This window comes from Triturus cristatus, chromosome 8 (assembly GCF_964204655.1).
Source record: "Triturus cristatus chromosome 8, aTriCri1.1, whole genome shotgun sequence".
In the NCBI taxonomy this organism is placed as follows: domain Eukaryota; kingdom Metazoa; phylum Chordata; class Amphibia; order Caudata; family Salamandridae; genus Triturus; species Triturus cristatus.
Window position 1 is genome coordinate 724,644,174 of NC_140591.1, and position 12,340 is coordinate 724,656,513.

Genomic DNA, 12,340 nt, shown 5'->3' on the forward strand with positions numbered 1-12,340 from the left:
GCTCTGGATTTATGGCCTGTATGTGATGGTGATGTGGATTTGAATGTGTCTGTACAAGGCCTTTATGCGAATTGGAGTTTGTGGCAGAAACAAGGCAAGAGTAGAGTACCGTTAGGTTTCTGGACTAAAAAGTTACCTGATGCTGGTGAGCATTATACACCTTTTGAGAAACAGTTACTTGCATGTTATTGGGCTCTGGTGGATACCGAGCAATTGACTTTGGGACATGATATAGTTTTGCGACCTGAGATTCCTATCATGCAGTGGGTTATGAGTTCGCCGAAAACTCACCGAATTGGACACGCTCAAGAGGCGAGTGTGATTAAATGGAAATGGTATATACAAGACAGGGCACGTGTGGGACAAAAAGGAGTTGCATCTTTGCATGAGCAGGTGGCACGGGCGCCATCAACTGAGACTGAGAGTGAATGTTCCGTACCTTTAGTACAGGAGTCTCCTGTTAGGTGGGGTAAACCTTTTGATGATTTGTCCGCAGAGGACAGAAACCATGTCTGGTTTACGGATGGTTCAGCAAGGTTCATAGGGACGAAACGGCATTGGAAGGCAGTGTCCTATAATCCGATCACACAAAAATTGCTGAGTACAACTGGTGAGGGTAAGAGCAGTCAATTTGCTGAACTCTATGCTGTTTATCAAGTTCTGAAACAAGAGTTACCTGGCACATGTCATATTTTCACCGATTCTTGGTCTACTGCCAATGGATTGGCAGTTTGGTTACCGACTTGGCATTCCCATGGTTGGAAAATCCATTCAAAAGAACTGTGGGGAAAAGAATTATGGCAGGAGATTTGGGAAATGCTCCCACAGAGTACTGTTACAATCTTCCATGTGGATGCTCATACCCCGATAGACTCTCTTGACAAATTCTTTCATAACATTGCAGATGAGAAATCTAAAATTGCTGAGGCAGTGGTGGACAGGCAAGATTCTGATATTGCGGGATTGGCGAAATGGGCCCACCAGAAAGCAGGACACTTTGGAGAGAAAGCCACTAGCAGGTGGGCTGCTGATCGAGGAATTTATATTCCCCTAGATTTAATTAAAAATGTTATTCTACATTGTCCCATTTGTCAGCATATTAGGCAGCGCAAAGTGCCCCAAATTGTTAAAGGTCATTTACATCGCGGGAAATTGCCCGCTCAAATTTGGCAGATTGATTACATTGGTCCACTTCCTATGAGTAGGAATTGTCAATATGTTTGCACTATTGTTGATACATACAGTGGCCTGTTGGTGGCCCTTCCCTGTAAGCAAGCTACCCAATTGAATACTATTAAAACGTTGGAATTGATTATGATGTATTATGGTGTGCCTTTCCAAATTCAATCTGATAATGCATCCCATTTTCGTGGAAGATTGGTACAGGAATTCTGTGTGGAAAACAATATTGAATGGGTGTTTCATATACCATATTATCCACAGGCCTCGGGTCTTGTGGAGAGGTTGAATGGCCTGCTCAAAGACCAATTACGTAAATTAACAGATGACAAGTATAAGAATTGGCGAGACTTTTTGCCTCAAGCGCTATTGATTTTGAATAACCGTCCTTTTCTAAATGCTGAATCCCCACTTATGCGTTTGTTTCCTCCGAATGTTGATGCTAAGCCCAATGAGATCAGAGAGACTGTGATGTGCTGGGAGATTACTCCCGGAGCTTTGGCTCCATGTAGAGCGACCCCAGGGTCGGCAGGTTTAGACTTGCATGCCATGGATGACACCGTTATAAAAAGTAAAGATCGAGTCATCATTGAAACTGGTGTTGGTGTTCATATACCAACTGGAAATTTCGGATTAATCGCCCCTAGATCGGGGCTGGCTGTAAAAGGCATTCAGGTGCTTGGAGGAATCATTGATAGTGATTATCAGGGAGAGATTAAGGTGCTCCTGCTGAATAGCAGTGAGGTTGACTTACTGATACATCAAACTGACCGAGTGGCTCAATTGTTAATAATGCCTGTCTTCAGTGGTGAGATGACAAAAGGCACTGCCCCAACGTTGCTAACTGTACGAGGCCAGAAAGGTTTTGGCTCCACAGATAATCCTGGGGCCAGAGTTTGGGTGCAGTCGCCTAAGAATCCCCCTGAACAAGCAGAAGTGATTGCAACCGGTCAAGACAACACCATTTTAGTTATGAGACCAGGGAAAGATAGCTGGGAAGCAGTCCCGGCTGACAAATGTTACTTACGAGAATGAATAATGCCTGTATTTGATTCTCTTTCAGATCATTCTTTGGACTGTTGCTGCAGGATGTGTCGGCGTTGGACTCCTTTTGGGCTGGTACGACGAGAGAGGAGGGATCCCATCAACCCGGGCTGAGTTGAGAACCCGAGTGTCGCGTTCCTTCGCTGCGTGGGATTCGTCGCCGAACTTTTGGATTACATTGGCCAAGCAAGTGACTAAAGCCCCTCATTTCTGCTTGACACCGATGAGATCGGTGACGGACATTCTGGCAACTTGTTTAGTTGCTGTCCCTGCTTCATTGGAGACTTTGACTCATATTTTTAATATATCAAATGCTCGCCCCAATGTTCTTCTGGGCGATTTCGCTGCCCATGAGTATTGCCCCTTGTGTACTGTACTGTCAGACCCGATACCGCCCATCCAGTCCCAAATAGTTACCTATAATATCACACAGGGTGATTTATGTTTTTTCCTTACTTGTGATCCTAGGGTGATTTCTGAATGTATGCGTTTAAGATTGAAAGGTGCCACTTCATTCACCGCTCATGAACGAACTTTGCGCCTTCAAAGGACACCGAAAACATGTACTTCTGTTCAGAATAACATGACTTGCAAGAGTATGGTAGTTACCCCCAGTCACTATCACACGATGTTACTACCTGCCGGATGGCTTTTTTCATGTGGTAATACTTCCTGGCCATATATCCCCGCAAATATTTCTGGAGGCCCTTGTGCCATTACTAGACTGAGCTTGCTAATGTTCTCATCACATCCGAATGCCAACTCTCGTGTGATTCGAGATACAGTGAGGTTACAGGAGGATTGTGACTCATCTTTGCATTTATATTCCAAGTCTGAATACCTTAGCCTGGCTATTTCAATTGTTGGTGTTCCTGCTTTGGCAGTTTATAATGCCAAATCTATTGGGAAAATGGCCTGCTGGATGGTAAAATCCATCAATCATACTTCTACAATCCTGTCTGACATGCTATTAGACGCCCAGGGTGAACGTAGGGCTATCTTGCAAAATCGAGCGGCCATTGATTATCTTTTGCTTAAACATGGACACGATTGTTCTGATTTTGAGGGTCTTTGTTGTTTTAACTTGTCGGATCATACAAAATCCATTCAAGCTCACATTGATAAATTACATGACTTGACAGAAGAAGTTAGAAAACACATTGACCAGGGCTGGTTTGACTGGCTCTTTAATTGGTTACCTAATTTGCATATGCTACGTCGAATATTAGGAGGTATTCTGATTACTATCGGCATTTTGATTTCTATCTGTTGCTTTATTCAGTGTATTCCTTCACTACTTCAATTCTGCACACCTGGTACTAGACATAGATCAGTTAGTCTTGTTTCATATTATTCTTCCACAGATATTAGTTCCGTTTAATGAATGTATAATAGACTGAAGTCAAGGGTGAAATGTTCTGCTCGATTTTCCCGGCCTTCTTGTGAGGAACAATAATGGAATGTGACTTCAGTCTCTTATCATTCAAGTCTAAGGGTTAGAGTAGTGAATGGAGCCTATTTACTAGGCACTTCGACATGATTCTGTGCTCTTCCCCATAGATCAGGGCTTGCACACATAGCCTAGGGGATAGATTCGTTAGTATTAGGGATAATCTGTCCTGTAGTGAGGGTATTTCATGGAGCTGTGCTGAATTCAGGCCTGGTAGGCCTCAAACGGGAGAGACTCCATCTTTCTTTCTGCTCCGGCAGCTTGGGATGCTTCTAGGTCAAATATAATGTTTTAGTTATGAGGTGTTATTCGCTTGGAGAGAACCGGTTCAGGCCGGCCCTTATCGAAGGATTGTATTTTTCTTCATGCCGAAGACACTACATCAGGCCGGCCGGCTGGGAACGTGTCCTTGGTACGGGGAGGTACAAGAATTTGGTGGGCGGCAGGTTACAGGCCGGAATTTTCCATGAGGAAACGCACCTCTATATTAGTGAAAGTCTGAGGCAGTTACATGTTCAGTCCGTAGGCGGCATCTAGCCGTTAGCAGTAAAGCTACTACTTATTCCAGGGAAGACAGACGCCATCTTGAAGGCGGAGAAGAACCGAGAGACAGATGCTTTCCTAGCAGAATAGCCAGAGAGGAGAGAGTAGCCGATAAGGAAGAGGTCCCAGTGACTCGGAGAAGGGTGATTCCAGGCGAGCCGAGGCACAGACGAGAAGGGAACCTAGATGACCACTGAGTGCAGGCTACATACTACTAAGGTGATGTCGACCCTTTCTTATTAGAGTGTACAACTTAATCTTTCACTTTTCTTTGCAGGTTATGTGTTATATCGTAATGTTATGTGATTGTGTATGTAATGAGTAATAAAGTATCCAGTTTGTAGTGAACCAACATGTGCTGCGTGTTCTTGTATAAGAGGGTAGCCTATTCTTCTAGTCAGCTGCGGCTACATGAACAGATGTTAACCCTGATCAGGTAAGTGGTAACTGAATAAGGGAAAGAGGAGCCCCTCGAACCTGAGAACAGGCTATGCTCGAACTGGCAATCCTTGTGTGATCTGATGAATAGTGAGACTGATTCCCTTTTTGTATGTTATGGTGATCATAGGATGAACTGTCGTATGAGACTGCCGTCTAGGTAGAGAGGTCTGGATTCGTATAGGATCGCGAGGCCGCCACTTGTGATACTGTCGTATGGGCAGAGAGGTCTGGATCCGTATGGGATCGCGAGGCCGCCGATTGTGCTGAGACTGCCGTCTGGGTAGAGAGGTCTGGGTTCGTATGGGACCGCGAGGCCGCCACTTGTGATACTGTCATATGGGCAGAGAGGTCTGGATCCGTATGGGATCGCGAGGCCGCCGATTGTGCTGAGACTGCCGTCTGGGTAGAGAGGTCTGGGTTCGTATGGGACCGCGAGGCCGCCACTTGTGATACTGTCGTATGGGCAGAGAGGTCTGGATTCGTGTGGGATCGCGAGGCCGCCACTTGTGATACTGTCGTATGGGCAGAGAGGTCTGGATTCGTAGGGGATCGCGAGGCCGCCGATTGTGATACTGTCGTATGGGCAGAGAGGTCTGGATTCGTGTGGGATCGCGAGGCCGCCACTTGTGATACTGTCGTATGGGCAGAGAGGTCTGGATCCGTGTGGGATCGCGAGGCCGCCGATTATAAGAGGTCTTGGTATGTATAGTAGGAATCCCCTGTCCTTAGGTGGTAGATATACGTGGTTGCATTATTGTAAATAGGTTCTAGGGAGGGGGTAACGTTCTGGCTGGGTTAGTGAGGCTCTGATGAGCGGGTTCTATCTGATCCGAAAACCCAAGCAGAACACATGGTCAGTGGCATCACTCATGACATCATTGATGACATCATCCTTGTGATAGAGTGGCGGTCGCGCGAGTTATAGTTATCTGAACTAACTATAACGGGGGAATTTCATTGGTTTTTTACGAGTGAAATGTCCACCTAACTATAACATGTGTGAAACCTATGGTTTTTTAAGTGAATTTGCAAGGTTTTTTAAATGCTAAGTTATGTATGTATGTATTTTTTTTTTTAAGGTTTTCACCGTGCGCGCACCGTGCGCGCACCCCGCGCGCTGCGCGCACCGTGCACGCACCCCGCGCGCTGCGTACACCGTGCGTGCTGCCCGCGATTTAAAAAAAAAAAAAATGTTTTTTCACCCTTCGGGGTCCTTTAGGGACCACCTGACAAAGGCTAGGGGGTCAGGAACTCTCTAGCCTGCCCCCTTTTCACGTTCGCCACCTCTCTTTTTCACTCTCGCACCCAAAACAGACAAAATGGCAGCCGACACTTCCTGATTTCGACCGATTCGAACGTTGACTGACATGTAACCACCAATCAGAATTACGCCCGTGCACGTTAGGGTGGGCGCAGCGTGCGCGCACGGTGCGCGCCTATAGATATTTATATACTTTTAACTGCAATTTTCTCAGGAAATACTGAACAGATTGACTCCATACATGCAAAAGGCACATGCCTGACCTGAGGACTACCTCTCTGCCAACTTTCAAGTAATTCTGTTCAGCTGTTCGGGCTGTACCTTCGACTAAAGGTCCTATGGGAAAATGCATGGGGAAAATGCGTTTTGGGACCCCCCTTTTTTCTCAGCCCCCGCTTGACAAATCACCCCAACACTTTCAGGGAAGGAGCTGAGTGAAGTGCCCCGTTAGTTTTGAAAATTTCGCGAGGATTCGTCAACCGGCGCCAAAGTTATTCAAAATAGAATTTTCAGATTTCCTATGGAAACACGGTCCTAACTATGACCATCTACTTATATATATATATATATATATATAAAAACAATAATACCCTTTCAGGCTTAGAGTGACGCATGAATTATGCAAAAAAAGAAGCAGACGATTCCAGGTAGTTCTCAAGCTTTGGTGGAAAGCAGCTCATGTATACAGCACCTTCAACACCAGCGACACTCTAGTTCTGCTCACCTGATATGTCTGCTTTTCAGTCAAAGTCTTTAAGCATAGGATTAGCCCAGTGCCATCCACACCGAGATAGAAAGGTACAAAGGGGCATATTATCAAGGACGACGTTAAAATTATTGCCGGTATAGAGGCAGAAAACTGCCGCTAAAGCAGCGATATTGGGCTTGATAATATGCCCTGGGTAATTCCCATAGAAGCCCAGGTTCTGGTGTGAACCTGGGCTTCTATGGGAAGTCAAAAGGGCATATTATCAAGCCCATTCTCGCCGCTTTAGCAGCAGTTTTCTGCCGCTAAACCGGCGATACTTTTTAACGCCGTCCTTGATAATATGCCCCAGAGTCTTTAGCCATTTCTACAACAAAGTTTTTGAGCAACGGACAAGCACAGTGCTATCCATGCCGAGCTGTAAAATGACAAAAGCCTTTCTAGCACTCCAGGCACATTATTACAGCTTTGAATTGGTAAAATACCAACCAAGCCAACCTGAAATGAATAAAAGCAACCCCCTGACACGTCTTTTGGTCTCATTAGAGATATACATATATGCTGAAAAAAGCCAAAGTTTAAAGAAACGTAATAGCTAGGTGAAATCTTCAGTAACAACGTAGCATTTTAAACTCTAAAAACCACTGAAATTCACCAGCTTTAGTTATAGTTATCTTGCTTTAGTTCAAAAACTTTATTCGGCATGTTGTAAAAACAGCCATAAAATTACATGAAATTATGTAATTTATACAGTGCAAAAACAAATCTCAATTAATTTAATAAACATAATTAGCGAACCATCAAATACCTTATGTCGTTAAAACAATTAAAATCAGTCATTGCGCCCCATAATAACATCTAAAACATGAGGCTTTTCCTTATGTGTATTACCATCATAATAAAAAGGGTAACATTGAATGACACACAAATGATAACGTAGTGCAGTATCAGAGCATCTTAATGTGTCCTAATATTCTGTGGAGCAAAATTAGGTTTGAGATAATACCACCGGAGATTCTTATACAGGTTGCAAAACAACAAAGTGCAACATGCTTTGTTTGCTCAAACGATTCATGGACAGGAGGTCACCCTTCCTGCACAAAATCTATCCTGTCTAAATATCGTAATTAAAAACAAAGGCCTTGCATGAGACAGAGTTGAAACCCCATGGGTCAGAAGTCTTTTTTTAGAGCTCTTGCTGTGAACGTTTAATGAGTACATCTGCACACAGAGCCACCAGGCCTGGACTGGGCACACAGACCAGCCCTGGCAATTCTTCTGGACCCTCCCCCCCCCCCCCGGCAGGTGGTCGGGTGCAAGTGAGAAGCAGCACTGCTTCCACTTTAGCACTGCTGTCAGTTTTGTTACAGGGGTCCGATATTACAGCACTGCTTTAAAACCGTCCCCAGAACCAAAACTGGCCCCCACACTTCCGATCCACCGTGAAAATGCCCTGTGCCCGCTAAAGGCAGTCGGGCCCTGAGAGCCACGGCTGTTAACTGTTGAACATAAACAGCAACAACTGTGATGAAAGAAGGCTGAATTCAACCCCTGCTCAATCTGGGTTTAGTCAAACTGTGTGCTCCTTCAGCAGAGCTAGGGATATCCAGGAGCTGAGGAGAAGTCCTCCCTCTCTCCATCTAAGGCTCAGGTGTCACTGTGAACTATAATAGCGGAGGAAGACTCCTGCGTGCCCTGGTCCACAGCTTCTGCCTCTCTCCTTTTCCTGCCCAATCCACATATCCTGGAGAGGCAGGGGAAAGAGAGAGGCAGTGGCTTTGGATTAGGGCACTGTGATGTTGAAAGTAGTGGACTACACTAGCATTTACACGCTGCTTCATACATTTATTAGGAGGGTGTAACACCCCACACACCCCCCTGAATCTACACCCTGGTCTGCTCATGAGTTTTCTTCTGTTTCAGTCCCAGAATCGCCCAATGATGAAGGCCACTGAGACTTTCTTGTTTGTCCAAAGAAGTCTGATATTTTCACTTTATACCCATATACATTTAATTTTCATATAATTTATTATCCTGGGTCAAGATCTTTTTTTTCAGCCAACATGGGGGATTGACCTCAGCGTGCAGGGTTCATCTTTTCTCCTTTGCATTTTAGCTGTATTCAGTCCTTCTCTGTTATTCCCATTTTTGTACCAGGGACCATCTGCCCAAAGGCAGCCCCTGCCACTTCTCTGATCACACTCAGGCAGGATATTGTTCCTGCTTTTCATGCCTCCCACCACACCTTATTTCATGGCCTCTTCCTTATAACTAGCTCTTTTTCAGAGTAACTGTTAGATGGCATCTTTGTGGGTCCACCTTTTCCAGCTGTGCCTTCTATATGACTGTGCCCTAACAGGAGGTACTCTTGGGTGGTCTACATACAGTCAATATAGGAGGGAGAGTGGAGAGAGGAGCTAGCACCTTCTCTGGGTCACAGACTGAGCCAGAAAGGCCTGGCCAGTCACACTCAGTTTGTGTGAGGCGGAGAATATACCCTCCTTTTTGCTAATTGTGGAAATCAGTGTGTGTGAACATCAGTGTTGAAGGTAGGAAACATCTACATTACAGTTGTTTTGATGAACTTCTGACCTCTCTCAGCTCTCAGGGATAAACCCCAGTGCTGCTCAAGCATTTCATTCTCTTGTATTCTTTGAAAGGTGCGGGTGTGCGTGTCTCCCCAGCCTCTAAGGGCTTGATTACGAGCTTAGGTGTTATGTAGTATACCTGGTGAATACTGATACAACAGGGTACGTTATTTATCGGGTGCGATATACAACACCTATTACAAGTATGTGGAAAATAACGTGGATTGTAGTGTTTAACGCACCAAAATCTGCATGTTACAGTAAATACCTTATCAGTTTCCCCTGTTACATTTCAGCAGGTTTGACCTGCAGAAACGTAAAGACATTTGAGGTATTTAACACATCCGATAATTATAAGATGCCGTAAACAGAGCCAAACTCGTAATTTGAGGGGTTTATGCACAGGTCGGAATTAAACAACCCACCACCGACTTCCCCAGGAAACATCTGATCTTTAGCCGCTCCAGAGGGAGCCTGCGCTTTCCTCACAGCTTTGCAAAGCATGTTTCATACACATTTTTTTTAAAGGAGGACAAACAGTAATTGAACATGTGCAAATAAAATGCCCTCACTGTTTCTCACCTGGACTTGTTGTGACCATTCCAGCAGGCCTCTTCGTTGGACGTGCCGGCCATCGTTCTCTCATCTTTACAGATGGTGTGTGGTAATGTTGACCAGAATTTTTTAGATAGCTTAAGTTTCTCTTTGATGTCTGTAACCTGGAGAGGAGATAAGGTTAATACACATCATAAATATGTTTGTAACACTTTTTCATTTTACCTTTGCTTTCGGAAGTGTTTGAACCTGGCCAGTGGAGATCAGTGTGTCTGATGGAATGATGATGCAATGATGTCCTATGTGTGAAAGATAGGAGCTTCTCATCGGGTCTCTAGGAAACTGTCTACTCAGTATCCATCTGCGCACATTGACCAGAAAGAAATAAGGAGTCTCTGCAGGTGAATGGTCTACCACGGTAGGAGCTGAAACGTTCGTACACTGAAAGGTCTGCGGTGAAATAGTGTCTAAAAGGTATTCTTGGCCCATGCAAAATAGAGTTCCCTTGAGTGCGCACCTGCACCAGATTATAAATCCAGGTACATGGGTCAAAAGGCCCCCAAGAAGTCTGTAGACTTACCAAGAGGTAGCATACTTTTAATGAGTGCCACCATAATGACCCTGGGAGTGAGCACAAAGGCTCCTCAGTCTCTCCGATGACTCCCTATGGGAGGGTGCAGTCACATATTACACTAGGGCGAACTCCTCACTATTGGTCATTACGGACTCAAGTGCTGAACTTGAGCAACAAATTATTGTTTTCATGTGTGTTAGTCTAATTAGTTAAAATAAAAGTAATGTTGGGCTACAACACCCATAATGCGTTATGATCTCACACAGAGGTTCAGGACTGGAAACAGTGCCCGTAATGACCTGGAAAGAGGTAATCACCCTATAATGCAGTTTTCTTACTGGCTCTCTTACGTAAGGTGTTCTTCCCACTTCTCTTTTTCTTCTGACTTCACTAGTTCTTCCATGTCTGTCCCTCCCATCTGCCCTCGCCGTTTCTTGCTCTATCTATCCAGTCCCATATCTTCCCTCTGGCATTTCTGCTCGTCTTTTTACTCCTTTCTCCAACTCTTTGTTCTCAGAAGTCTCTTCTCCCACTCTCTGTATCCACGATCTTCATTATTTTAATTGTTTTCTTCACTGTTTTTAGGAGACACTGGCAATGCTCTTCCCGCCCTCCCATCTGTCACAAGACCGCACTTTTCTAGTTTTTTCTTAATCTATCCCTGTGTCCATAGAATTTGTAGCTCCCTCTGCATTTGGTTCCCTGTCACAACTTCCGGTCAATGCCATCAGAATGGGAGATCCGCCAGGGCTCTTCACACAAGGTCCCACATATTTTGAGGCTCCACTCTCTGGTTATGATGTGATTTTAAATAATACAAGAAGGCATGCACTATCCCTTCTTAATGGAGCCAATTCAACAGTTCCACTAGGGGCGCTAAACAATGTGTTTTCACGTTCCCTAGAGTGACTACCTTCCTAATTACGAGCTACTTCTTATCACAACCTAAGAGCTGGTTCTGGTGGCTTAGTGGACTAATGCATCCACTGTAGGGGCCTGTGTTTGATCTCATAGGCACAGGTTCAAATCCTGGTGGGTCCTCTCAGCCTTTCATCCTTCTAAGGTCAATAAAATGAGTACCGTTCAGTTGAGTAACAATGAACATCGGTTATTTGGTGCCAAGATACCCTGGGGTGCTTTACAAATACACCTGTTAAGAGAGGGCCCTTTAAAGTGTTCGGCTGCGCCCCAACAAAGCTTGTCACATGCATGCTCTCTGTGACAGCAGTAGTGCCTGCCACATCTTTACATGGAACTCTACCCCTCCCTGTCAACACCAAGAAAATGTCTGTACCAATCTCCTCCTCCCTGCCCAGGGATCACTAAATGTTTAATTGGGGAAGCAGCAAGAATCAAAAACCAATGGATTGGAAATCATACACCCATGCAATACCAAAAAGAGTGAGCTTTAAATGTGTTCTCTGCTGGTCAGCAATTAGCAGGAACAACGAGAGGTGGAAAATGAACCACGCCTCATCACAGCATCATCCTCCTATCACTGCAGTTTATTTGTGTATCACTAAACTGAGATGACAGAACACATCTGAATCAACTGAAAAAGTACACGTTTGATCTCGGGGGCACATTATCCAGTGTCTTGAAATAAGTGCTGTCGCTGTATAGCAGGTTATGTCCCTTTAAACTTGTTCTTTCTTTGGTTTTAATGCTCTTTTTTTTTATGTTTTTGTTTCCTGTGTTTGATTTGGATAAAAGTTAAATTTTGAGACACATCTCTGCGGGTTTTTCATGTGTCACTGTGAACCCCATTGTAGTTGTTTTGTATATGGTAGGTGAGTGTGCTAAACATGGCGTTGGTTGATACAGATGCCGCAGACATCAATGTAAGTGTAGGTTCTGCGGATCAAGTGCATTATGTGGCCAATGTGTTTATTCACAATTTCCATGATCTTTTTCTTAGGTCGATGTGGGTATGCAATATATAGTAATTAGTAATCGAGCAGTGGTTAGTTTGTAAAACAAATAAGTGCCGGGGCTCTCG

At 44.6% G+C, this 12,340-nt stretch overlaps 1 protein-coding gene across 2 annotated transcripts in view; it reads right to left on the reverse strand.

Moving 5' to 3' along the window:
* The window catches only part of GPC6 (glypican 6), a 3,429,025-nt gene that overhangs the window by 73,932 nt on the left and 3,342,753 nt on the right, over nt 1–12,340 (reverse strand). For both annotated transcript variants that reach the window (XM_085622132.1, XM_085622131.1), the window contains one exon: nt 9,795–9,931. In XM_085622132.1, the coding sequence (XP_085478258.1) occupies nt 9,795–9,931 (137 nt within the window). The remainder of the gene's footprint in view (nt 1–9,794; nt 9,932–12,340) is intronic.